At 45.7% G+C, this 26222-nt stretch overlaps 3 protein-coding genes across 12 annotated transcripts in view; 2 read left to right on the top strand and 1 right to left on the bottom strand.

Moving 5' to 3' along the window:
• Positions 1–908: 908 nt before the first annotated feature.
• Positions 909–9217, top strand: LOC147272450 (solute carrier family 15 member 1-like). The gene is made up of 23 exons (XM_086220702.1): positions 909–1580; positions 1663–1688; positions 1791–1875; positions 1954–2095; positions 2205–2324; positions 2414–2513; positions 3470–3560; positions 3673–3756; positions 4440–4522; positions 4636–4722; positions 4809–4898; positions 5335–5379; positions 5468–5500; positions 5598–5686; positions 6094–6175; positions 6281–6397; positions 6518–6661; positions 6743–6789; positions 7239–7346; positions 7437–7551; positions 7623–7760; positions 7876–7983; positions 8502–9217. The coding sequence occupies exons 1-23, from the start codon at positions 1352–1354 to the stop codon at positions 8760–8762; spliced, it is 2424 nt and encodes an 807-aa protein (XP_086076828.1). The 5' UTR covers positions 909–1351; the 3' UTR covers positions 8763–9217.
• A 2050-nt stretch (positions 9218–11267) lies between these two features.
• On the top strand, positions 11268–19232 carry LOC147272449 (uncharacterized). Of its 3 annotated transcripts, none has more exons than XM_086219850.1 (5): positions 11268–11595; positions 12544–12717; positions 13526–13785; positions 13991–14287; positions 15149–19232. In XM_086219850.1, the coding sequence occupies exons 2-5, from the start codon at positions 12567–12569 to the stop codon at positions 16256–16258; spliced, it is 1818 nt and encodes a 605-aa protein (XP_086075976.1). In that variant the 5' UTR covers positions 11268–11595; positions 12544–12566; the 3' UTR covers positions 16259–19232. The 3 variants fall into 3 exon arrangements, with proteins under 3 accessions (XP_086075976.1, XP_086075900.1, XP_086076058.1); XM_086219774.1 differs by having other exon boundaries at positions 13991–14302; XM_086219932.1 differs by lacking the exons at positions 11268–11595; positions 12544–12717 and adding an exon at positions 12758–13433 and having other exon boundaries at positions 13991–14302.
• A 1789-nt stretch (positions 19233–21021) lies between these two features.
• Positions 21022–26222, bottom strand: part of LOC147272448 (sodium channel protein type 2 subunit alpha-like) — a 33818-nt gene continuing 28617 nt past the window's right edge. For 7 of the 8 annotated variants that reach the window (XM_086219157.1, XM_086219438.1, XM_086219582.1 and 4 more), the window contains exons 25-27: positions 25723–25827; positions 25316–25586; positions 21022–25230 (exon numbers count right to left, since the gene is read on the bottom strand). In XM_086219157.1, coding sequence (XP_086075283.1) covers positions 24029–25230; positions 25316–25586; positions 25723–25827 — 1578 coding nt within the window. In that variant the 3' untranslated portion in view covers positions 21022–24028. The remainder of the gene's footprint in view (positions 25231–25315; positions 25587–25722; positions 25828–26222) is intronic. The other variant, XM_086219665.1, reaches the window with a different exon arrangement.

Below are 26222 nucleotides of genomic sequence, written 5' to 3'. Positions count from 1 at the left end.
AATGAAGCTGAATGTTTTCCCTTTGTGGGGAGAAAGAACCTCTGCCATGACAGTGAACTGGACCTGCTGCTACTCTCCTAAAAGGGGGCGGGGCTAATCTGGTCCAACCCAAAAATCATGGGGGGGGGTAACTTTTATCAGTCAAATCATTTTACAGCTGCAGCAGCTGCTCTCATGTCACTAACACCCACATAAATAAATTATAGCTTGTGTGAACTTTAAAGCTGGAGTGTGTGTGTGTGTGTGTGTGTGTGAGAGAGAGAGACTTCAGAGCATGCGCGTTGTTGTCGGTGAACAGAGCCGTGTGTGTTTTATACTGATCTCAGAAACAAGTGGATGCTGACTCCCGTAAAAGCTGCGCTGTGCTCTGTGTCATGTAAAAGAACCGCTAATCCCACCTCTCATCAATGCCAGGGGCTACACACACACACACACACACACACACACACAGATTTGTGGTGTCACCATTTAGGAGCGGACAAACACCACGAGTGTGTCATTGAGTCGGGCATCTAAACATCATGTGTCTTGCGTGAGTCCTGCTGGTATTTGATGGTGTGTTTGTGTGTGTTGAAGTTGTGTTTTTTGTGTGCACCATTTCCTGATGTTGTCGCTGCTGTTGCTCTGGCATCAGAACAGCTCCGCCTCGGTGTTTGAACACGTTTGAGCATCTGATTTATCAAAACAACAACAAGGAATACTGCAGGATTTCTGACAAACAAAACTCTTAAAATAACAACAAAATGTATTTTGACATTAAGCTCCTCTGGTTCCGATGTGGCCCACGTTCGGCTCCTCTGGCTCCGACGTGGGCCACGTTCGGCTCCTCTGGCTCCGACGTGGGCCACGTTCGGCTCCTCTGGCTCCGACGTGGGCCACGTTCGGCTCCTCTGGTTCCGACGTGGGCCACGTTCGGCTCCTCTGGCTCCGACGTGGGCCACGTTTGGCTCCTCTGGTTCCGACGTGGGCCACGTTCGGCTCCTCTGGTTCCGACGTGGGCCACGTTCGGCTCCTCTGGTTCTAATTATGACTTGAATTAGTTTATAGAAGGTAACGTGAAATTCTTTTGAAATATTCTAAAAAGGTGACGCCACAGATTTATTGAACGTCCCACAACGTCCCAAATACGGACCTCATTTGAATCATCTTTATTTAAAAGTTCTGTTGAAAAACATCAGCACTGGTGTGACGTCGTGACAGCAGGAGTTCTCCGCTCGCTGTCTGTGTGAGTTGATAACTGGAACCGGAATCACGGGGAGCTTCATCGGCTGAAGAACCTTCCATCTTTATCTGTGAGTCACACCTGAGTTACCTGAGCCATAAAGCTGCACGATGGGCGGTGCAGGAAAACATGCAAGCGTGTGTGTGTGTGTGTGTGTGTGAGAGAGAGAGAGAGAGAGAGCGAGATCCAGCAGCATCAGAGGTCGATGGGAGGTTATATAAGAAGCCCCGTGTTCCTCGGCTCGGTCTTCAGGTTGTAGATCTGGACCAGGGTCCCTCGTCTCTCTCTCTTTCTATTTGTATTTTTGAAGGATTCAGTCAGAGGGGGGGTCCGAGGTCACGCGAGGCAACCATGGCAGGTGAGCTTTGCAACTTTCCTAACACCAGAAAATCAAACGTGAGGATTTCTTTTTTAAAAACAACAACAACTTGTTTTTGCAGACAGAGATGAGAAGAGGTCGAGAAGCGTAAGTCTGCCCCGAGTTTTGTCTGCCAGGACCAAATCTTGTCCTTCAGTAAATGTTCGGTCTTCTTAGGTTCACATTTCTAAACGCCGTGTCCTCCCCAAGGTGAGGGTCTGCGGCTACCCCATCAGCATCTTCTTCATCGTGGTCAACGAGTTCTGCGAGCGCTTCTCCTACTATGGAATGCGAGGTGAGTTCTGGGTCTTGTACTTCTACTCCGCCCGTACTACTCCTGACCGTGAAAGATTTAAACCGTCTCCCTCCACAGCTGTGCTGGTGTTGTACTTCAAGTACTTCCTGCGGTGGGATGACGACTTCGCCACCACCATCTATCACACCTTTGTGGCTCTCTGCTACCTGACGCCCATACTTGGGGCCATCATCGCCGACTCATGGCTGGGGAAGTTCAAGTGAGTTTCAAATTTGGCAGCTGAGCTCACTTCTTTTTTGGGGTCGTGGAGATCTTTAGATGGAATGTAAAGCAGGCCCGTAAACTCCGCCCCTCCCCTCTGTGCGCAGGACGATTGTTTACCTGTCCATCGTGTACGCGCTGGGTCAGGTGATCATGGCTATAAGCGCCATCCATGACATCACAGACGTAAACCAGGATGGCACCCCTGACAACATGACCGTCCACGTGTGAGCTACACACACACACACACACACACACACGCACACGCACGTGTAAGCCAACCGGCAGGTGCTGACAGGCTGTGTTTGTCCTTCAGGGCTCTGTCCATGGTGGGTTTGATCCTCATCGCCTTGGGAACAGGAGGAATCAAACCCTGCGTGGCCGCCTTCGGGGGAGACCAGTTCCAAGACCATGAGGTCATTACTGCACCCAGTAAACTAGACCTGAACCTGAAGCCTGAACCCTGATTCACCGTGACAAAACTCACATTTCACTTTTTCTTCGAATCAAATCGACCCTCGGAAACACGCAAACACCCTCATGACTCGTATGTGTACTACTGCAATACTTCTATGAACTTGAGTTTTTGAAGGCAGTGTAATTTCTCTAATCCGGCCTCGAGTACGCAGTTAATTGCTATCTTTGTTCTGCGACTGTACTCTGATACGTACAGTAGTTTAAAAGTACAACCTAAGTACACTTCTGAGCAGGTAGACAACATTACGAAGTAAACTGTTGATTACATCATGTTGTACTAGTATAATCACAACATCTGCAGTGACAAAAACTGCAGTTTTTTGGTAAAGCATATATATGTGTGCGTGTGTGTGTATAATGTTGAAATTACTGGATACGTTCTTTTCTGCGAGATACTTTATTGCTACAGTCAGTCTGCGAATGGGAGTGAGTAATGTGTGTACTTGTACACACTATACACACATGTATATACATTCATATAATGCGAACATCATAAATACAGTGATGCAGATGCACTAAAACACATATTATAACACATACAGGCACAGAAGTCCCCATGTACTGCATGCACACACACGCTGCATGCAGTACAGAAAGTACTCTCTCTCTCTCACTCCCTCTCCCTCTCTCTCTCTCTCTCTCTCTCTCTGACACACGCGGTAATTAAAGCGAGTCGGCTATCAGCGCCAGCTCGTCAGCGTTTCTCCTGCTAGTTGTTTAATAACCACATGTTCATTTGTCTGGGGATTTTATTACGTCGTTCAAGGCTGGCGGGGACAAAGATTACTCCGTAATATTGATGACGGCGGTGAAACTGCATATCATACAAGAACTGGGGAGGGGGGGGGGCAAAAAAAACCCATCAAATATAGTATAAACTTCTTGTGTCCCACAGGAGAGGCAGAGAAGCACCTTCTTCTCCATCTTCTATCTGTCCATCAATGCAGGCAGCCTGCTGTCCACCGTCATCACCCCCATCCTCCGAGGTAGGACGCAGGGAAGCTGCAAGAACGAAATATGGGAATGACAAACCGCAAAAGCAAATGTTGTAATGTGTGTGTGTGTGTGTGTGTGTGTGTGTGTGTGTGTGTGTTGTAGCTCAGGAGTGCGGGATTCACACCCAGCAGAAGTGCTACCCTCTGGCCTTCGGTGTCCCTGCTGCTCTCATGGTCGTAGCTCTGAGTAAGAACCCCTCACCTCCAACGCAGAACCACGCCGCCGCTTTGTTAAAGTGACAGTAGTTGAAGCTGAGGTCCACCTTCCCCGGTGTAATTTGCTTTATTTGCCCGAGAAGCTAAAACCATGCTGTGTTGCAACTTTTGCATCATTTTTGAGGATTTGCGATGAGCGGAATGATGCAAACCATCCCTTAAAAAGAAGGTTCTGTACCGCTCGAGCTGAGGAGAACCTTGTATTGAGGTACCGCGGTAGAATGAAGCAGTATCCCAAGAACTCGCTACTTGTCAGCAAACCTACACAATGCTGCTTTAAATGTCGGGACTGACGAGGTTCTTTGCCGCGCGTTGATGCTTCACTCGGGTGTTAAACTAAAACAAACGCTGAGATGTTTATTCAAAGCATTAATAGACAATAATTGATGATAACGATAATACTCGGTACCTTTGAAGCAAATTTTGAGGCACTTAAAGATGCTGAACGTGAGAAAAGAACACAAAAGAGTGAAATTAAGAGAGTTTTTAAAGGTGTAGGTGAGTTTTAATGGAGACGTTGGCGCTTAGCGACAATAAAACAGGAAAAAAGGAACGTTGGAATGGAAAGAAAAAGTTGAAATTGTAAAGAAATTCCTCTGAGACTCAGCTCGCTCGTGTGTGTGTGTGTGTGTGTGTGTGTGTGTGTGTCTGCAGTCGTGTTCATGGTTGGAAGTGGAATGTACAACAAAACCGCTCCTCAAGGAAACATCATGGTGAAAGTCATCAGATGCATCTGGGTGAGTGGCGGCCGAAACTTCGGCAAGCGCATTCGGAGGCGTGGGGAGACGTTTCCGTGGTAACGGATGAAGCCAAATTCCAACGGGAAATATACTTTTCTGCATTTTTGTAGTTCGCTATCAGCAACCGCTTCAGGCATCGAAGTCCCCAATACCCCAAGAGAGAACACTGGATGGACTGGGCTGAGGAGAGATATGATGTGAGCGCGCGCGCACACACACACACACACACACACACACACACAAGATACACAGAAAAATCAACGGTTCTCTTGTTTTTTTTCAGAAACTTCTGATTGCACAAGTGAAGATGGTACTGAAGGTTCTGTTCCTCTACATCCCTCTCCCCATGTTCTGGGCTCTCTTTGACCAGCAGGTACTACTACCTCCCTCACATGTACTACAAACCTGTGCAAGAATACTACAAATCTGGCAGGGTGGGACTTAGACTTCTATCTTTTACCTCCTCGGCACAGTACAAATTAATAACACGTACGAGATTAAATAAACACCAGGATTCGCCCAAAGTTTCATCTGAATTTGTAGTCCGCTAACCGCAGTGTCTCCTACCATGCTAACGCTGCAGCTAGCAGGATGTAGCATCAACAAAGATCAGGATCAACACCCTAAAAGCGTCAAATCGTCTTCGAGATTTTTTTTTTCTTTTTTTGCGTCTAAAAACTGAAACAGCGGGGGGGGGGGGATTTTTTTCTCCTAGCAGACATGAACGCACAAAATTCCGCTATGAAAAGAAAATACGGAGATGTTTTGCGGAAAATCTGACTAAAAAGGAGCTTGTGTGTCCTCCGCAGGGGTCGAGATGGACCCTCCAGGCCACCACCATGAACGGAGATTTCGTAAGTGTTTTATTTTCTGACGTTTTGAGCTCCCACGAGAGGAAGAACTGTTTTATAATCCGTCTCGCTTTTTCTTTTTCTTCCACAGGGAGTTCTCATCATTCAGCCCGACCAGATGCAGGTGAGACACCTTTTTTTATTTGGCTAATTTAGCTTGTTGTCGTTATTCACGCGAATTAGCAGGTTAGGTTTTGACGGATCGTCCTTCCTCCCACCAGACCGTCAACCCCATCCTGATCCTGATCCTGGTTCCGCTCGTGGACAGCGTGCTCTACCCGCTGATAGCCAAGTGCAAGTTAAATTTCACGTGAGTTTGTTCGGAGGAATCAAACAAGCACGCGCGCACACCTGCTCTTTCTGAAAGCCCCGCCCCCTTCGACAGACCGTAAAACTACAAAATGAAAAGATGCGTGCATTAAAAAGTCAAAAAAAGAGCAGTAGAATGAAAAGGATTTTACTAGTACAAGAGGTAGTGTATAGTAGGTGATGCAGTTTGTGTGTGTGTGTGTGTGTGTGTGTGTGTGTGTGTGTCTTTCTATTTTTGCATGTATCAACCCTTGACAGAACACCTGCACAGTGAGGACATTTCACTTGTGAGGACAAGACCTGGGTTGAGGGTCAGGGGTCAGGGGTCGTGATGGATATGTTCAGGGGCTATGGAAGGGGGTGTGTTCATGAAAGTCCTCATAAAGACTGATATTGTGTGTGATGCAGTCCATTGAAGAGGATGACCGTGGGGATGTTCCTCGCTGCTCTTGCGTTCATATTAGCCGGTTTCGTCCAGATTCAGATCAACGTGAGTGTCACACACACACACACACACACACACACACACACACACACACACTGAAAATCTTCCTAGATATTATGAAGCACACTCACGCTTCCTCTCCCCTCCTAGCAAACCCTCCCCAATTTCCCATCCAGCTCTGAGGCACAATTCAAGTTCATCAACATGAACAACAAAACTCTGGACTTCAGCGCTGGATCCTTGGACCTGAATCTGGGGGCGTACAAGGTTACTCTCACTAATTAATGACTCTCTCTCACACACACACACACACACACACACACACACACACACACACACACACACACACACACACCAGATTGTGCTGACCCAGCTTCTCTCCTCCAGGCCAGTGAGGATTATTTGTCCTTCAAGCAGCAGTTTAACCTAAACCTGGGTCCTGGTGTCAGTCACCCAATCAGCTTCACAAGGGGGACGCGGAAAACTGTGGCCATCGTGCTGGATGATCCCGTCGCGTCAGCGCCGATGGTGGTGAGCAAGACCGCCTCGATCATCGGGGATTTGATTTGAAACAAAAGATGTGGATCCTCTAAAATCTCTCTCCATCGACAGTTCAGTGACATCATGAAGAAGCCGGAACAGGGCGCCAACGCCATAAGGCAAGTTGGACACGGTCCCTTTTGTCTTGGGGTGACAAAACAAGTGATTTTTATGTACTTTTATTCTTTTTTGTGTGACTCCCCCAAAAATGTATTCTATTTAAAGGAGAATATATTTATACGAGCTATCTTACTTTGTTCTTGGCCTTTGTAGTTTTCCATGGAAATTTGATGAATTGTAGTTTTTTGGTTTGGCAGGTAGATCTAAAGGGGAAACGTCATAGTGACATAGTACATTTAAGTATTATATAATATGGTATGATGGATATTTGTACTTCACAAAGGTCAATGTCTTTCGTCGTGGATCCATCCCCCGTGTATCGTACAGCTGCCTCAGGATGAAAGTTAGCGGTTGTGCTAATAGCAACGCGTTTGCATTCAATAAAGTCCATAAATGTTGAATTCTGTCACGGAGGTTGTGAGCTGCGTGCTGTTCTTCCCTCCCGCAGGTTTTTGAACGGCCTCGGCACCGTCGTGAACATAAGAGCCGGCAATCTGGGTTTCGGGAACATCAGCACTTACGCCATGTCACCATATGTTGAAGTCCCGCAGGGAACGTAAGCGGGATCTTTATTTTTCACCTTTCGTTTGTACATTATAGAGAGAGTATCTTCTTTTAACTGATATTTGTCTCATCACTGTCGAAGCGCAAAGTTCCTGATCAAGACAAGCGATGGATTGAGCTGCACCCACACGCAAGATCTGGGCTTCGGCAGCGCTTTCACTTTAGTCATCACCTCCATTCGCACATCTGGAGTAAACGTACGTCACATCAGCAGTTACAGTGCTGCTTCACCCGGCTGCGGCTGACGTAACGCGCCTGTGTCTTTTAGTGTGAACTGAGCGTCCAGGAAGTGGTGGACATCCAGCCCAACACGGTCCACATGGCCTGGCAGATCCCCCAGTACTTCCTCATCACGGCGGGGGAGGTGGTCTTCTCCGTGACGGGGCTGGAGTTCTCCTACTCACAGGTGGAGGCCGCTTTCTTCTCACGCTTTTTTTTTTTTTCGGTTTACATTTCTACATTTGCTCTAAAATGTTTTTTTTTTGTTGTTTTTTTGTTTTTTTTTTTTTTTTACTTATCAGGCACCGAGCAACATGAAGTCTGTGCTGCAGGCTGGTTGGTTGCTAACTGTTGCCGTTGGTAACATCATCGTGCTCATTTTGGCTGAGATTAAACTGGTCTCAGAACAGGTAGGTTGGAAATTTCATATATATATATATATATATATATATATATATATATATATATATATATATATATATATATATATATATATATATATATATACTGGACTATACAAATTCATATCATTTAATCAGAAACCTGAATTTATGTTATAAAAAATTCAACTGGTCCTGAATTTGCGGAATGAAGTCCTTCAAAATGGAATTTTAAATTGCGGTCCTGCAAAATAATGTGAAAAAAAACAACAACCCATACACAATAAACAGTAACAACATTTGAAAAAAAAAAAATCAAGTAATAAATCAAGTACTAATTGATTACCAGGAAAAAGCCAGTGGAACGAAGCTGGAGTGAGTTTTCCTTCATGAGAACGTGATGTAAAATGACACCATCATCTGCGTATGAGGATAGAAACGTGGTTCGTCTCAAGCTCGATGCTCGCTGAGCGTCCAGCGTTCCTCAGACGCTGAGAAAAGTCAGGTCGTTAGCGACGAGTTAACCGCAGACTTGTGTTCTCCCCCAGTGGGCCGAGTACATCCTCTTCGGTTCCCTGCTGGTGGGGGTGTGTGTCTTCTTCGCCGTCATGGCCTTCTTCTACACCTACATCGACCCCTGCCAGATAGAAGCCCAGTTTGCTCAGAAGACGCCCAAAGACAAGGAGGAGGAGAAGAGGAGGAGCGTCGAGATGAAGAAGAAGGACTCAGTTGAGAAATGCGACGAGGAAAGGAGGAGTTCTGATTCCAGCTCCGACGAGGAGCAGAAAGTGGCACAGACCAAGATATAGCAGCTGTTCGGCGTCCGAGCGGCTGTGGCGTGAACGTGTGAACGGATGAGTGAGTGAGACGGTGCTGAGGCGGGATTAGCTCAGATTGACACTTCGCTTGCCACTTTGGCTTAAAAAAAAAAAAACACAACAAAATCGTGGGATATTAATTTGTTTTTTTTTTAGATGTTACTCTGGATATTTTTCTGTTTATTTCTCGAATCATTTGTTCTTTTATAATGTAAATTTGCTTTTTTACAATGATTTCTTTTGCACTGTGTCGCAACATCTTGATTGTGTGTGTGCGTGTGCGTGCGTGTGCGTGCGTGTGATGGTCTTTTGTAATGTACCGGTGTACAGATACAAAGAAACAGTGTTCTATGTTATATTGTAATATTTTATTCTCGCCAGAGAGCATAAAGAGATGTTTTCAGCATAGCAAGGTGCTGTCTGAGCTGCTAATAAAACAACTAACAAACAAACAAACAAACAAAAGCTGTTTTTTTTTGTTTTTTAATTACTTTCATGAACACAAATCGTCTTCTGGATTTCCAGGACTAGCGTTCATAATTTTGTTTTTTTTTAAATTCATTTAAGAATTTGAATGAGTTGATTATTACATTTTTTTAAATTTAAAAAAAAAAATCTGAATCTGGGGGAACACCCTTTTTCCTTTGGAGGCCCAAAACACAGACGCACGTTGTTTTTCTTTCAAAAAAAAAAAAATCCAGACTGTCCCTTAACTTAAGTTTTATATTCACATTTAAGCAAAAAGACATTTCACATCAGCGATTGTTTAATTGATTCATAAAGCCAGGTTGTGTTTGACGTGATCCCTGCGGACCCCCGACCAGCTATTGAACGCCTCTTGTGTGTTCAGCTCCCAGTGGTGATGTCACATTTGGTCCGACTGTCAATCAAGCATTAAAAACCCGGATGTATGCATGGGACGATCAGAGGATTATAATTATTATTTATTCTTATTTTAATCTTATTTTGATTTATCCTTCCTCCCCCCCCCCCCGCCATCTTTGACATTTATTTCGTCCAAAAAAGTGCTTTTTTTTTTTCCTCTCAGGAAAGTTGCTAAAAAAAAAAAGGAGCCAAAATGAAACTTTTGGAAAAATTTGAATAAAAATTCAGCATTTACGAGTCAAAAAAGTGGACAAAACTGCTTAACAGCCCCGATTTAGTTAGAAATCTTGTAATTTTTTGATGAAAAATGACACGACTGTTTAGTGAGACTGTCACACTCCTGCAAGAATCCAACTTTTTCAACGCTTTTTTAAATTTTTTTTTTTTTTAACACTCGTTGAGGTTCTTGTTCGCATCCAGGTCCTGACGTTCGCCTGACGTCAGGACCGAAATTCGGTTAGACAACGACGTCTCGGGTGTTCGGACTGTCGCTCGCTGTTCGGTGAAGAAGAGAGACAGAAGAAGAGGAAATGAGAAAGTTGTCAAAAGGATTTGATTTAATAACCTTGAGTTAACGGGTTGAGGAAAACGGCCATTGGGTGTTGTTCACCTCACGCGTTTCAGCGGCGCCTCTCCTGCTCAGACCAGTTTTTTTCCGTTGTTTCTGGCCGTGAACGAGTAGCCTCCTCTCGTGGAGGCGCCACATCCCAGCCCCCACCCCCCCCCCACATCCCCTCCAGCTGCCTCTCACCCCCACACACCCACCTCCCTCTCCTGACCGGTTGCCATGGAAGCTGATTGGAAGGCTCTCTCTCTCTCTCTCTCTCTCTCTCTCTAAAACGTTTCCACTCCTTCTTTTCTGAGAGAAAACGAGGTGATCCGAAACACGTGATTTATTGTTTTTCTTTCTTTCTTCTTCTTTTTCTGTGCAAAATGTACACTGGTATGCAGTCACTGATACGCTGAATAAATCAAAGAGAATTTGAAGTTTTTTTTTCTACAAATTTGAATCGAAAGCTCTGGATTTATGTTAGTTTTAACACAATACACACACGCTCCATGCTCATGCTAAGGAAGTTAGCACTTCCTTGTTTCTTACAATGGAACTGAAAAACCCAAGTTTCTGGTGATACGTCGCCCCCTGCTGGCGGTAGTGTGACATCGGCTGCACCGACTGATGTTCATGGTTACTATAGTTACTGCTCCTATTACTTTGTGCACAAGAAGACATCAAATGACCAGCAGTCATCGTAGTTCTTGTCCCTTAAGTCACTTTTAAGCTTTATTGACATGTGTTGAATACATTCACTGTCAGTGAACGGAATATTTCAACAACCGTCTCCATATTGGAAGAATAGCTTTGACATTTTTAGCAATTATTCTCTCCAGAACTGTGGAAGAAACCCATAGCAGAATCTACACTTCCCACCCCCACCCTGTTACATCCACCCCCCACCACCACCACCCCCCCTTCCCTCCTTTCTCTCCGAGATCTTGCAGGGCTCGCTTCACCTCAGTCAAGCTCCAGTGATCCAGCCGGCAGCAGCATCCAGCTAACAAGTCTTTGTGAGGAGAGAGAGAGAGAGAAAGAGGGAGGGAGAGAGAGAGAGAGAGAGGGAGGGAGAGAGAGAGAGAGCAGGAGGAGAATCAGACAGTGTGAGGCTGAGGGTGCAGAAAGGGAATGCTTAAGACTGTGATGGAGGCAGAGGTGTTTAGTGGTGTATAATAGTGCCAGAGGCTGCTAGACAGACAGAGAGAGAGCGAGAGAGACGGAGAGCGAGAGCTGGCATCATGGCAGCGCTCACTGCATCATCACGACACATGGGGATGTTTGGCTGCTGCTGATGCTGCCGCCGCCGCCGCTTCTGGTGAGCACTGTGTGATGCGGAGGAGAGTTGAGGAGGACTTCCTGGAAACCAAAGGCGAGCCAAGGAAACAGGTCAGTGACGGAACCCACGCTCAGAGGGGAGCCAGACGGGCTGTCATGTCCCAGGATGCTGCATCTGTTGGTCAGTCGGAATCCCCTGGTTACTGTTAGTGTGTTAGTGTACATCCAGAGGGAGTGGGAGGTTGTGCATGCATGCAGACACGCGAGCAAAGGTGTGTGTGTGTGTTTAGTTGTCTTAAATGGCAAAGCCGGACCCCGGGAATCCTCCTGGATCCACAAGACCCGCAACAGCGCCCGCATGTGTACACAGAGGAGGCTCCTATCCATCACGATCATAGTTAATTATCGTTAGCAGCAGGAAGGAGAAGAAGGAGGCAAATTTGAACGTTACGACAGAGGGGAGGAAATAAAGAGACGCCGGGGAAGTGAGCGCCGGCAGGTTCTGAGAGAAGGAGAACGGAGACAAAGCCCGTCAGAGAGGGAAAGCTTGGCCCGGCATTCAGCTCTGCTGCATATGATGTAATCCTCTACCAGTCCAGCTCGCAGGCCGTGGGCTCAACCGTCTTTACACATCCGATAGAGAAGTATCGACAAAGTAGAGCGATTGAGGGGAAGGGGACGGAAGACGCGACTAGAAATGTTTACAATTCATCTCCAACCTGATTTTGTTTTTTTGTTTTTTTAAATTTCCCACAAACACAAAGGTGAGAATATTTGTCCCTAACGAGCTGATTTCTCATCGTTTATCACCAAAGTTGTCAAGGTCACTTCCTGTCATACAGCGTTGGAGGTGTCAATCATCGCTGCAAAGACGCGTAGATATTTACTCACGGAGACTCGCTTTGTTGGTATTAAATTTGCGGGTTTTGAAATTAAGTAAATATCGTTTATTTGCGGGAAAAAAAGGGTAAAAAAATAATAAATCTGTCTAAAGTGTCAATATTAGTTTTCTGAGGCATCCCCGGGTCACGCCCCGTTTTACCTGTGTCCTTTGTGCAGGTGTGAGAAGTGGGAGGAGTCACATGATGAGTGGGATCCTAAAGAGGAAGCTTGAAGAGGGCCCCTCCCCTTACCTGTCCCTTCAAGGGTCTGATGATGATGAAGTTTCCTGCAGCGACAGCGGCAACAGCAGCGACAGCCTCAACCATCCTGTTCCCTCGGGACTGCTGGAGTGTAAGAGAGAGAGAGAGAGAGAGAGAGAGAGAGAGAGAGAGAGAGAGAGAAATGGTTGTTGACATGGTTTTCAGCATGAGTTTGAGGTCTCAGACAGTGCGAGCTAATGCTAACAAGCTAGATTCCCCCTTCCATTTCAGGTCTCAGACAGTGCTAGCTCATGCTAACAAGCTAGATTCCCCCTTCCATTTCAGGTCTCAGACAGTGCTAGCTAATGCTAACAAGCTAGATTCCCCCTTCCATTTCAGGTCTCAGACAGTGCTAGCTAATGCTAACAAGCTAGATTCCCCCTTCCATTTCAGGTCTCAGACAGTGCTAGCTAATGCTAACAAGCTAGATTCCCCCTTCCATTTCAGGTCTCAGACCTGCGCGGCAGGATTTCCATTTTAAACGTGCCTAATGTGGCTGAGACAGTCTGCTTCATCTGCATCAGTTCGGACCGTAACACCGACCCAGTTCTCCGGAGAGGTGAATCTGCCCCATAATTGGCTTAGATGCCTGTCGTTTGCACCAGGTGATGTTCCCCTGGGCTCTAATTTAAGGCCACTTTTGAATCACCAATGGATTCTAGGAAGAATAAAACGGGGAAAAAAAAAATCAAAACAACGTTTAGCACATTTCATCTTAACGCCGACGCTATCAAGGTTTCTGCCGTCCATTTGCATCCTCGCTGCAACAAATCAGTGTATGACACGGCCATGACAGGAAGCGCTGAGGTAACAGACACAAATGTAGAGGAAAAACTACAAAAACAATAGAATGGGAGCCACATTTATTTATGTCTCTGATCTCTCGTCTTCAATCTCAGCTTCGTCTCTCCAGCAGCAGGCGAAGCGGCTCCGGGTTCGTAACGTGCACTTCGAGAGCGTGACGGTTTACTACTTCAACCGACGACAGGGTTTCACCAGCGTGCCCACTCAGGGCGGCAGCACCCTGGGGATGTCGCCACGTCACAGCGGCGTGAAGCGCTTCACCCTGAGGGAGTTCGCCATGGAGCAGAAACGGAGCCACAGGAACATGCTGAGAGATCACCTGAAGGAGGAAAAACTGAACGCCATCAAGCTCAAAGTCAGTGGGACGCACGCTCATGTAGCGCTTTAGCTGCTTCATTAAAGGGGTGGTTTGAAGGTTTTAGGAATCATTCAATTCAGTTACTCTGTGAGTGAGAAGAGTGCTCCAAATTTTAGATGTCACTTAATCCAACGCTCCTCAATTCATCTTCTCTATGTTCCATTTGTGGTCCAGTGTTTAACGCAGCTTCTCTGTCCTCCAGCTGACTAAGAACGGTACCGTGTCATCGGCGGAGGCGGACACCCTGACTCTCGACGACATCTCCGAGGACGACCTGGACGTAGACAACACGGAGGTGGACGATTACTTCTTCCTCCAGCCTCTTACCACCAGGAGGCGACGCGCCCTCCTACGCGCCTCGGGGGTGCGACGCATCGACGTGGAGGAGAAGCACGAGCTGCGGACCCTGCGCATGTCTAGAGAGGAGTGCGGCTGCCGCTGCCGGGGGATTTGTGACCCAGAGACGTGTGCTTGCAGCCTGGCCGGCATTAAGTGCCAGGTAAATGGAACCGTGGTGAGGCCCATCTATAATATTAAAGTGTCCTACATGTCTGTATGTGTGAAACTCAACATGACCATGAGCTCTCAGAGAAACTTTATCAGTTTTTTATTTTGAGGCCACGTTCGCATGGAAACGAATCACAACAAGAATTTACCGTTTGAATCGGCGTTCTTTTGTCAGCGGCCATCTGCCTCGAGCAGATGAAAGAGAGGAGCAGGTACTGCTACAAATACAACGATAATATTACTTCATTAACCATAATGTGAATTTTTGATGAGTTAAAATACACAAACAAGTGAGATGTAGAGGCTTCGGAATATTAAAAAAAAAAAAATATATATATATATATATATATATATATTTTTTTTTTTTTTTTTTTTGCTGGTTCTGCCCACATCTTATTTTCTCTTCGTCCACTCCAGGACTCCATAGCACAAAACTGTCACCAAGAAATCTGACCCTCTTTCTTCCTGTCTGTCTTTCTCTCTGGTCACATGTGTGCCCTACATTACCGGCTGAGTTTTGACAGTCGGGTCATTTGCCCTCACCGACGACCGGCTTAGCTTGCGAGCAGAAAAGCGACGTAGTAATGGCGCCTTCTGGATACGGCGAGCCAAAGAGAGGCAGATGCACCTCAGCCGGGAGAAAATTGTGTCCGTCTGTAGGAGTGCAAAACAAAAATCGTACTGAAATATTTCCTGTGTATCAGCTTTTCATGTATTGGAGTTTTTGGGGTTTTCTTTTATACGACAAGCGGTCGATCCTGCAGTTTCCCTTCAAGCATGACCAGCTGTGACTGGCAGCTGGATTTACCTTTCGTTACCGCTGGTGTATTCAAATCGTTTGCTTCGTCTCTAGGTGGACCGCATGTCCTTCCCCTGCGGCTGCACCAAAGACGGTTGCAGCAACACCACCGGACGCCTGGAGTTCAACCCGGTCCGGGTACGCACCCACTTCCTGCATACCATCATGAAGCTGGAGCTGGAGAAGAGCCGTGAGGAGCAGCAGCAGCAGCAGCAGCAGCAGCAGCATCAGCATCAGCAGCCTGAGCGGCAGCTTGTAACCAATGGCAACAGTTACCATGGTGACTCCTCCTTGGTCCAGCAGCAGCCAAACCTGCAGTTTCCACTGATGAGCAACACAACGCACATTCCCATCCTGCACCTCCAGAACACAGGCGACACAGATTCACATCTAGATGATGAAGAGGAAGATGAGGAGGAAGATGAGGAGGAGGAGGAGGAGGAGGAGGAGGATGAAGATGATGATGATGAAGCTTATGAGGATGATGAGGATGGCAGCAGCGTCTGCAGCGGGTTATCAGACTGCAGCACGCACAGTTTAGAAACAATCGACCCAGAAGATGGAGAAGAGGATGAGGATGACCAAGAAGACGATGAAGATGACGACGAGGATGACGATGATGATGATGAGGAGGACGAGGATGAGGAAGACTGGGATTGTTCTATGCACGGGGCGAATCACCCGCCGTACTCGGTTCCGCTGCCGTCTGTGCTGGGTTACTCCAACAACACACTGATGAGCCTCAGTAACCCCTTCCACAGCCCCCCCTCCATGCAGCACTATCAGACAGACAGCTCCGCTGCGGCTTTTAGAGGTGACGGCGCCCCCGTCGCCCCCTCCCTCCCCGCGGTGGAACCCGCGCTAGAGTCCGACATGAAGACAGAACTTCCCTGCCACACGGTCCAACAGAACATCCCCTGCCATTTCCCTCCCAAGTCCCTCATGCTCCAATCACACCTTGACACCCCTGAGAGTAACACTGCCCCCGCAGGCCAATCCGACAAACGCGACCTCCAGCACGACCCCGACCGTCATGACTCACAGACTGAGGTTCCGTGTGGGACCGTGGAGCAGACGGCGGGGGAAATAAAGCAGCTACCAGGTCTGCAAGCGCAGGAAGACGCGGCTGAAAAGACAGACGTGCCGCGCTCGCCGTCCATCTGACGCCTCAAATGAAACCGAGAAGAAACAGTTCATATTCGGGGGAAACTTTCAAGCGCCATTCATTCTGGATAAGTGCACTTCCAAAGAGAGAGTGAGTCACGCCGATTTGCTTTAGCCGGTTTGGATGGAGAACGCCGGATGAGTTGATCTAATTTTAGTTCAATTGGATTATCGGTTTAGACCATAAAAACGATCCCATGTTCGTTGGTTCCTATGAATAAAACGGTGTTTCTGTACTTGTGAGTATATAGAGTATAATTTAAAAAGTCCCCGACCACTACAGCATGTTTTCTGGCGGCGGCATCTATGACAACTCCAGCGGAATTTGAGATGCCTGTATTGTTTCTCTATTTTCACTGTGCCGGTGTCTCTGAGCATTGCTGCTAATTGTTCTTAACGCCCGTCTGTACAGCAAATATTCTGTTTACCTGAGATGTTGAAGCGAACCGTAAAACGATGTCAGCGGCGAAAACACGTCGACGCCAACCACCGATATTCGCATTCCTCATGGGGTACATTTGAAATTTTTAATAAAAGCTGCTATAATTGGTATTTTTGTAAGGAGAGGAAGGATTCAATCGTCTCTTGGTGTTTCCGCCAGCAGTATTTTGACAAACCCTCAGGCCTAAACGTCAATGGTCGTGTTCAGACTGCAGCCTAAATCTGATTTTTTTTTTTTTTTTTTAAGCATATTCAGATGGATTTTAGACAATCCGGGCAACTGAAAACCAGCTGAGATCGGATTTTTGCTGATCTAAACCTCCAATTTCTCCATCTCTGTGGGGATGCCCCGTACTCTCAAAGCAGATTTCGAAGTTTCATTGCGTCACCCGCAACCAGTTTCCCCATGAATCTTGGCTGCATTAGAGACCCCCCCCCCCCCTTATGAAAACTCCCCTTTTCAAAGCTTGTGTATACATTTGGGTCTCTAATGTGCCAGTTAACGCACAAACTGCCACACAAGTCAACCCAGCCATTTTGGTCTCAGATCTCTTGCTCTGTAGTCCCGTGATTCAACGAGCCGTTAAGATTTGATGCCCCTTAACGCATCATAGGGGGGCTTCCTTTGAATTTTAACCACTAGCTCCAAATAAGGGGCGTGTCCTTTTCCGACGCACTCCAACACTCACTCTAATAACACCAGAGGGGGCTTTTTGGAGGAGGGGGGAGGAATCCAAACGGCGTGTTTGTTCCAGAGTTCTGGCCTGTAAAGCTGGAACTTGGAGGTTTTTTTGACCATAAATAAATACTAATACCGCAAAATAAAACATAAGTTGTAGTTTGAAGGAAGCCTGACAACAAGTTAGCCACTAACTGCTGAATATGATTCATTTATTGAGCCCAAATGAAAAATAGCTACTGAATGTGTACAAGTCGCATGTGCTAAAAACTTCACCATCTAAAAACAGAACGTTAGCATTGACAGAAAAGTGTCAAAAACAACCACCTGGGAGTGTAACTACTCACCCGGCTCCAGCCAACTTCCCTGTTTCCAGCGTTTTATGATAAAATAACTGCAAAACAAACGACTTTGTGCTTTGTGCCCTTGAAAATATTCACGCACCAGCGAGATTGTGAACGTTAGCTGCCGACCGTAAGCTTCAGAATGGGTCTTAGCATGTTAGCAGTTTGCTCCTAGCAGTTATGTCCATACACCATAGCCTGTAGTATTAAGGTTTATTGGTCATGGACTCACAGAGCATGGCTGGCACCAGAGCTGTGCTGGGGTGCGTTACAGAGAAGTGGGCCAAACACAAGCATCTGTTTAGCCCCTTTAAATGTCTCCTCAAACTAGTTTTTTTTATGAGCATTCGTTAGCTGAGCGCTAACCAGAGGTACGCAAGTCAGACGGTGAAAGTCACTGGTGTGCAGTGGAATTTTCTAAACGCTAATCAGTATCTCCTCCTAGCTTAATCTCTCTTTAAATACATAAATATTCACTTTGAAATCTTGGGAACGAGGTTTTTAAAGAGGGGTAAACTTGGCTATGCTAACAGTGCAGCTACAGCCAGCGGCTATGAACCGCTGATCTAGCTCTTGTAATCCTCCTCTTCTTCTTTTGCTCCTGTACGCTCATCTTATTAGAACACACAACAGCCCCCACACAGACACACACACACGTTATTTGACACACACACGGCACTAGCAGACAACCACCAGAAATTTGATCGGAAACATTGTTGTTGTTTTTTTTCTTTTAAACTTAACGATAGCATCCCTTAGCCCCGTGCATTAGCTTAGGAAATAAAAAAAGAAAAACAATATATGTGAATATCACAGCGCAATACTGGCCAAAAAAAATATATAAATTAGAAAATAATAATTTTAACATAATTTATCTTTATATTTTAAAAAATAACATGTCGACTTAGCATGAAACACGACTTCATCTAGAGCTGCTGGTCCAATTTGATGACGTTTCCCCTGAGCAACACGGCCAGTTCGTCAAATTTAATACAGCATATTTAATTTTGCTTGCCGGTAATTTCACATTCCCACGTTTTTCTCCTGCTTCTCTTTTCTGCTGTCAGTGTCGTCAGGTGTTGGTCAAACTGGTGTCCACGTGCATTAAAAAAAAAAAAAAAAAAAAAAAAAAACCTGGTTAAAAAATAAAATTGTGTCATAATTTAATGTGATGTCATTTTTAATTTTGAACTGTTTTCAAGATTCGACGCCACGATTCTTCTTCTTCTGCTGATGAATTTAAATTATCTAGCTTGAGCTGGGACCGTCCCTGTTGAAGAAACAAATACAAAATAAAATGTATACTTTTTGTTTTTTTCCATTTTGTGGGAAATGTGTTTAAACTGTCCATTTTTTTGTAATCTGTCTGATTACTGCCAGAACCTGGGGCCAAGGTCGACTTATTTCTTTTTCAAACAACTGTACATTTCCATGAATGTGATTAAAACCGATTTTAACATCCTTCTCTGCTTAAAGGTTGTGAATTAATTGTGTTAATAAAAATATCGGAGCGGAATATCAAGTATCCCTTCAGAACCTTAGTAATACGGGCTGCTGTTTTGTCTTCTACTTGTCTGCCAGCAGATGGCGTCTGTCACTCATTAGCTGAGTTTGACAAACAGAAAAACACGAGGGGTTAAATCTTTCTTTCTTTCATGACGTCAGTAAATTTGTTGATTATTTGTTCTCTGCCTCGGGAAAATCTGTGACGGGAGCTTTTTGCTGAGGACATCGGTCCTTATTTGGAAAATTCGTTATTAATTTATGAAGAAAAAAAACTCCACCCCCCCCCCCAAAAAAAAATCAAAACAACGTGCGTGTAAAACGTCATCGCCCTCTCGAGGCGCGCTCGTCGCTGCTGCGTCACACCTCTGTTCCCTTCTTCATCCTCAGCACGGTGACGTATGTCGGGCTGAATCATCCATAATTTTTATTTTCCTCACACACACACACTCACTCGATAACAGGTGCCTGTAGAGAGAGACACACACACACACACACACACACACACACTCACTCGATAACAGGTGCCTGTAGAGAGAGAGAGAGAGAGAGAGAGAGACACACACACACACCCTAGCTATGATTCTATGAGGAACACAAGGTCATCATCTGACCTCTCTTACGTAATCAAACCACTAAGGTGTGTGTCCAATCTTGACACACACACACACACACACACACACACACACACACACACACATGTTCAGGCATGAGAATGTCAGTTTTTTTTTTCTTCCAGCAAAGTATTGTGGGTAAACAGGCTTAGAGATGCTGCTAATCAATCACAGGCCAGGGGGCTATGATGTTTGGTTGCCAGGCAACAGGAAGGGGAGAGGGAGGAGCAGGAGCAGCAGTTTAGAGGGTGGGGGTAGTCTCAGTTTTTCACCTGCATCTCCTTCCTGTCCACCCCATCATTCTATTCTTCTTCTCCTCTTCTGTCGTTCGCTCTCTCCTCTTTCTTTTTTTTGGGGGGGGGGTGGTTTGAAGTGCAACATCATTTGTTTATGAAGTAAACATGATGAAAATACTCTCATCTCTCAGCTAAAGTCTTCATATTTACTGAGTTTTTGTTTCTTCATGCAAGCTGCGTCACTTTGACACCCCCCCCCATGATGATGTCACAAAAACCTCTGTGCTTTTGTCATCGCTTCATTCAAAGCTACTGTAGATCTTCAGCGTGAACCCTTTAAGTGGTTCCTAATGTCATCATAGTCATGACCTTTGACCCCAGTGACCGGACCGTAGCTTCCTGGTCGGACGCGTGAATCGAGATCTTTATTACCTCAGTCGACGTTTTCCTGATGGTTTCAAGTCGCCGGGCCCCTCAACTCCACTCCAGCGTCAACGTCTCCTAATATGGTTAACGCTTCCTTCTCAAGGGGGAGGACAGGAAGTGACTGGACAAAATCATAAGGACGGCTGGTTCTGTCCTGAGATGCCCCCTCGACCCGGGGCAGGTCGCGGGAGAGAGAACGGTAGCCCCATCACTGCTTCACCTGAAGAGTGTCAAGGAGCGATACTCCTCCCCCAGTTGACCCCCCCCACATCTGGTCATTTCATCTAGAACTGTCCCATCATCTCTGTATCGTTCGTGTATTTTCTTACGTTAATACTTCGCGTTTACTGATGCTCTTCACCTCTCACCCCACAATGAATGCGTCTTTCATGCAAAAAAAATGTTTTCCAAAATTTTTTTTTTTTTTTTATTTTGGAAATCTAGATTTTTTTCGTGTGTGTTTTGCGGCCACATCTTTGGTGATAACAAAAAAAAAAAAAAGTCACATTTTTTTTGTTGTTTTTTTTGTTGTTGTTGTTGTAAAACCGATACACAGTCACATGAACTACGCGAATGATCCGGGAATCACACCGCGGGTTCGAATCACACACCCGATGTCACACACAGGGAAAAAAAAACAAAAAAAAAAACAAAAACCAACAAAAAAATTTTTTGAAAATGAAATTGAAAAAATAAGCAAGCATTTACAAAAAATATGTCCTTTATTCTTTTGGCTTTAAAATTATATTACCATATGAGCGGACAGTAGTCACTTCTTGCATGCAGTTCACTAAAACACTACAAGCGCAATGAGAGATGGCTACTGGTTGCTTCATGGTGTGTGTCTATAGATACGGGAACCATACATGTGTGTCGTTGTGTGTTACAGTGCAGAAAATGAAAAATTCTAAAAAAAATAAAAATAAAATAAATAAGGAAATCAAATCTGAAAGACTGGAAAATCACACTCACATCTACAGTAAAAATGCTATTTATAATTGGTAAGCAACCCGCAGAGCCCAGTTGAACACACACACACACACACACACACACACACACACACACACACACACACACACACACACACACACACGCACGTGCGCGCACTTACATTCTCTCCCACTCTCCCTTCCTTACAAATATACATATACAACACATCAGTTTCTCACGCACACTTACATGTATGACCGCCACACGTGTTATAACATAGCAGTGGGGATTAAAAAGTGCTCTTACATCAAATGTAAGTGTGATGCATACTGTGGGCCCCAATATTTACAAACCACTCCGGTAAAACCTCTCGCTTCTCAATCGAGAACATGAATATCTGTACAAATATTTGTGAGATTATAATCTGTAAATGCGATATATCGTCATGTTCTGGTTTGAGATCGACAAGTTCTTGTTTCAGTACTTCAGCGTGTTTTTGTCCTACTTTACAAGAGTTCTGAGGGAGGGGGGGGGGGGGGGGTTATGAGAGAAAATCAATCCAGCTCTCAGTGCTGTGTTCGCCGCCTCCATCCGTTAGCTTGCCGCGCAGAAGTGCTAATACTAGAATGACTCAGCTCGCTCCAAAGCTCCAAAGTCTCTAGAACGCTGTGGCTCATTTGTAAAATGTTAATTTGCTATAAATATTTATACTTTTGATTTTTATGTGTATAATCCTTCAGATTATGGCTGTTTTTGGTTAAAAAAAAGTTATTTAGAAATTGGTTTTTTTTTGTTGTTGGTATGGTTGTGTTGTCGTTAGCTGCACTAAAGATCCTACAAGAAACGTCCAAATAAGGTCATAACGCCTGGCTCGTTTGCCTTCATCGCCTTCTAATGTTGTAATGACGACTCACTGTCGCCCCCCTGTGCTAAAACATTGTATTACAGGATGGGACAGCCCGGCGCTGGCTAGTTAGCGTGCTGCTATCGAGCCGATATCTTCGCATCCCACTACTTATTTTTTTTTTAGGTAAATCCACAACAGTTTTTTTCTTCATATCTGTGTGTAATTGCTGTTTTTGACAGTTTAAAGCACTTAAACAACGCACCTTTAAATGTTTAACAAGAGAGGTCTGACCAACCGTTAGCAGCTTGACTTCGGTTACGAAACGGTTCCATACTGTGCCTGAAACTTGGAACATCAGACGTCATCAACAACATACACGAATACACTGGAGCTTAATATTTGTACTATACACACACATGTGCCTGTAAAATACCACCTGGTTGCTTTCATTTTGGCTTTTTTTCCAAACAGAATGACAGAAAATCACTTATTGAACTTTGCATGCTGGTAGTAGATTTACTGTTGAGCTTTGGAGTCAGAACGATAGCTGGTCTGAAGCTAATTGGGTCATGACTGTGTTTTGTCAACAGTTAACGCTGGTTGCACCATTTAGGTCGTAGCGTTCTCCGTTTCCCGCTTAAAATTCTCTCGGATCGTTTTCTCTCTGCCCGCCTCCTTCAACGGGCGATGAATCGGTGGGCTACAATTTAGCAGGAACCGTGGGAAGTTCGTTCACGACGTATCGCAGCAACGCTAGCAGCTGGTTAGCAGGCGTAGCGGCGAGGGGCTTCTTTAACTCCGCAGCCCATCACAAGCACAGGAGTAGAATCGATCTTCTCCTCTAAATCTCAGAATGTGAATAAAAACAACAGTCGCCATGTAAAAGGATTCCTTCAGCTTGCATACATTCAGCTTCTCTGTATTTAGAGACTTGGATTTTCTAGTGATGTGTGTGTGGGGGGGGGGGGGCAGTCTAGATAGAAGCACGATAGAGATCTGAAGAATCACTGACGGCACATCAGCGACTACATTGTACTTGTTCCTTGTCCCTTTAAGAGTTTTTTTTTCCTTTTTTCCAAGCTTGGTATACGGTAGGACTCATTCTGGCACTGATCCTGTACGGTGCACAGGTTTTCAGATGGATGATTCAAGCATCGACTTTGTCTGCCCTTGGTGATATTTTTTCTGTCTTTCTTTTTGTTTTTTTTTTGTTTTTTTTTTACAACAGTGAAAAAGCAGTGGACACATTCTCACGATAATGACACGAAAAAGTAGAAAACATTCTTTCTCGTAAAAAAGAAACCCAGAACGAAAAAACAAACGAACAAACAAACCAAAAAAAAAAAAAAAGCAGAGTACTTGTTAAGTAATACAGCGATTTTTTTTTCTTCAATTCAAGACACTGGATTTATAGTAGTAGCAGCAGCACTAGCTACAGACAACTTAACAGTACACTCAAGTGTGTCAGATAGTAACAACAACCAATAGGAAATTCACAAGCGTTTTGCAAAGAGGCTTTTCAACGTTCCATTCAATCTCTGGCAGTGTCGACTGGATCCCCACTGAGGAGTGAGTGTGTATTTATATAGGAATGGTACATAACTGCCCTCCCGGGCTACGCCTTCCCCCTCTCTTAACCCTCTAGCGATCTGTCCCCTTTAGAAGCTGTAAACAAATTTGCCTCATGTCTCTGATGCATTTTTATTTTATTTTATTTTTGTTCCTTCGTTGTTTCCTTTTTTTTTTTCTTTTAAAAAGTCTTTTTCTTTCTGTCTTTCAAGTCTTTCCCTTTGTTTTCTTTTTCTTTATTTTCCGTCTCGTATTTGTCCTTGTCCGATTTCGTCACGCTGTTGTAGGAGGGCGGGGAGGCTGTGGAGGGTGTCATGTCTGTTTTGTCTGAAGTGGAGTTCTCATTAAGTTTGCAGATAACCATCACGTCCTTATCCGGGTCGCGAATGCCCTCCTTCAGCTTCTCCTTGTAGAGGGCGGACGCCTTCTTCATGGCCAGGCGGATCATGTAGCGGCGGAAGGCTCTCTGGATGATAACGGCGGCGATGTCCTCCTGCTTGCGGCGGAGGGTGGTGGTGATGGGCTCGTAAGACACCTTGGAGGGGTTGGAGGCCATGAAGCGCTCCTCCATCTGTCCGCGTAACACGTCCATCTCGCCACCTTCGCCCAACACTCGCTTGGTGAAGGCAAACAAGATATCAAGGCAGTGGATGCGTTCGCCACTGACCATGGGCAGGTCCATGGAGATGAGCTGGATCATGTTAGGCTTAGGCATGCGCAGCGGTGGATCGAGGGCATCCGCAAAGTCAGAGAGCTTGCTGTACTCCATGAATTGGGTGGCGTCCGGATCGAAACGCTCCCACACTTCGTAGAACATCTCGAAATCGTCCTCGCTCAGCGGCTCTGCGCTCTCCTCTGTTGCCACGCTGAAATTTTCCAAGATGACGGCGATGTACATGTTGACCACAATCAGGAAGCAGATGATGATGTAGCTGACGAAGAAGAAGATGCCCACTGGTGGGCTGCCACAGTTGCCTTTGTAGTTGTTGCCCGGGTGCTCCAGCAGGCTGTCGCAGTCGGGCTCCCACTTGTTCAGTATGGGTGCTAGCAGGCCGTCCCACCCAGCTGAGGTGGTGATCTGAAACAAGCAGATCATACTGTTCCCGAAGGTCTCGAAGTTGAACATGTCGTCAATTCCACCCTCGCGCTTGACGTAGGCGAAGTTAGACATGCCAAATATGGCGTAGATGAACATGACCAGGAAGAGGAGGAGGCCAATATTGAACAGGGCGGGTAGCGACATCATCAAAGCGAAGAGAAGTGTCCGAATACCCTTGGCACCTTTAATAAGGCGGAGGATGCGACCGATCCTTGCCAGACGGATCACACGGAACAGCGTGGGGGACACGAAGTATTTCTCGATAACTTCAGACAAAAACATACCTGCAAAAGCCAGAACAATTAATCAGACGCTGCGGGAAAAATCACCAATCGATCAATACCGGGGACGGCCGCCGGATCTCCTTACCTACAATCGACAGGATCACCACGACAAAGTCAAATATGTTCCATCCGATGGTGAAGTAATAGTGACGCAGGGAGATCATCTTCAGGACACACTCCCCCGTGAAGAGCACGATGAAGACCAGGTTGATCCAGTAGAGGATTCTGTCCATCTCCTCCGTCTGGTCGTCCGTCTCCACCATCATGGTCACCATGTTAAGGCAGATGAGGATCATGATAACTATGTCAAAGGCCTGTTTGGTGATGCAGTCGAACACACAGCCTTGGAACGCATTCTGAGGGAAGAGCAGGACGGGGGACAGGAAAGCATCGGTCAGTTTCGAGCTCCACTTCCAGTCCACGAGCAGTAACTGAGAGCTCCAAGCAAAGTCCACAGTCTGAGCACTTCGGCATTACTGAATACAGTCTTACTGTTGGTCGAGGTATCGGTTTTTGTGGCTTCTTGGAGCCCAGTTTCTTCATGGCGTTGTAATATTTCTTTTGTTCCTCGGTCATGAAGATGTCTTGACCTCCAAAGTAAAGAGAGCATGACAGAACTTGGTTAGAACCCTTACAAAGAACTCGGAATATCCTTAAAAGCAGCGTGACTAACAGGGTTTAGGGTTAGTTTATCGAAGCATCATCACGGTTTCTGAAAGTTATTTGGTATCAAAAGCATGGAATTGTTTTATTGGTGAAATACGAGAACCACAGAGAACCACAGGGTAAAAGTCTGGACATAGACTGTGAGCGCCTGCCTGAGAGACGCTCGGGAGCAGTTCAAGTTGGACTTGAGCGGCTTTCTGCCAAGGTCAACCCACACATGAGCGCGTGCGTCCGCTGGAGTTCGCAATCTGAGTGTCATGATTCCCCCCGGCCAAGGAGGATTTTACCAGTCCTCTTCTGTGTGCATTCCAGCCTTTTAGCCAAGC

Source organism: Aulostomus chinensis, chromosome 1 (genome assembly GCF_037954235.1).
Source record: "Aulostomus chinensis isolate RoL2024-O1b breed Wild chromosome 1, RoL_Achi_v1.0, whole genome shotgun sequence".
Taxonomy (NCBI): Eukaryota; Metazoa; Chordata; class Actinopteri; order Syngnathiformes; family Aulostomidae; genus Aulostomus; species Aulostomus chinensis.
Note: the sequence above shows the minus strand (reverse complement) of the source record. Positions and strands in the feature narration are given on the sequence as shown.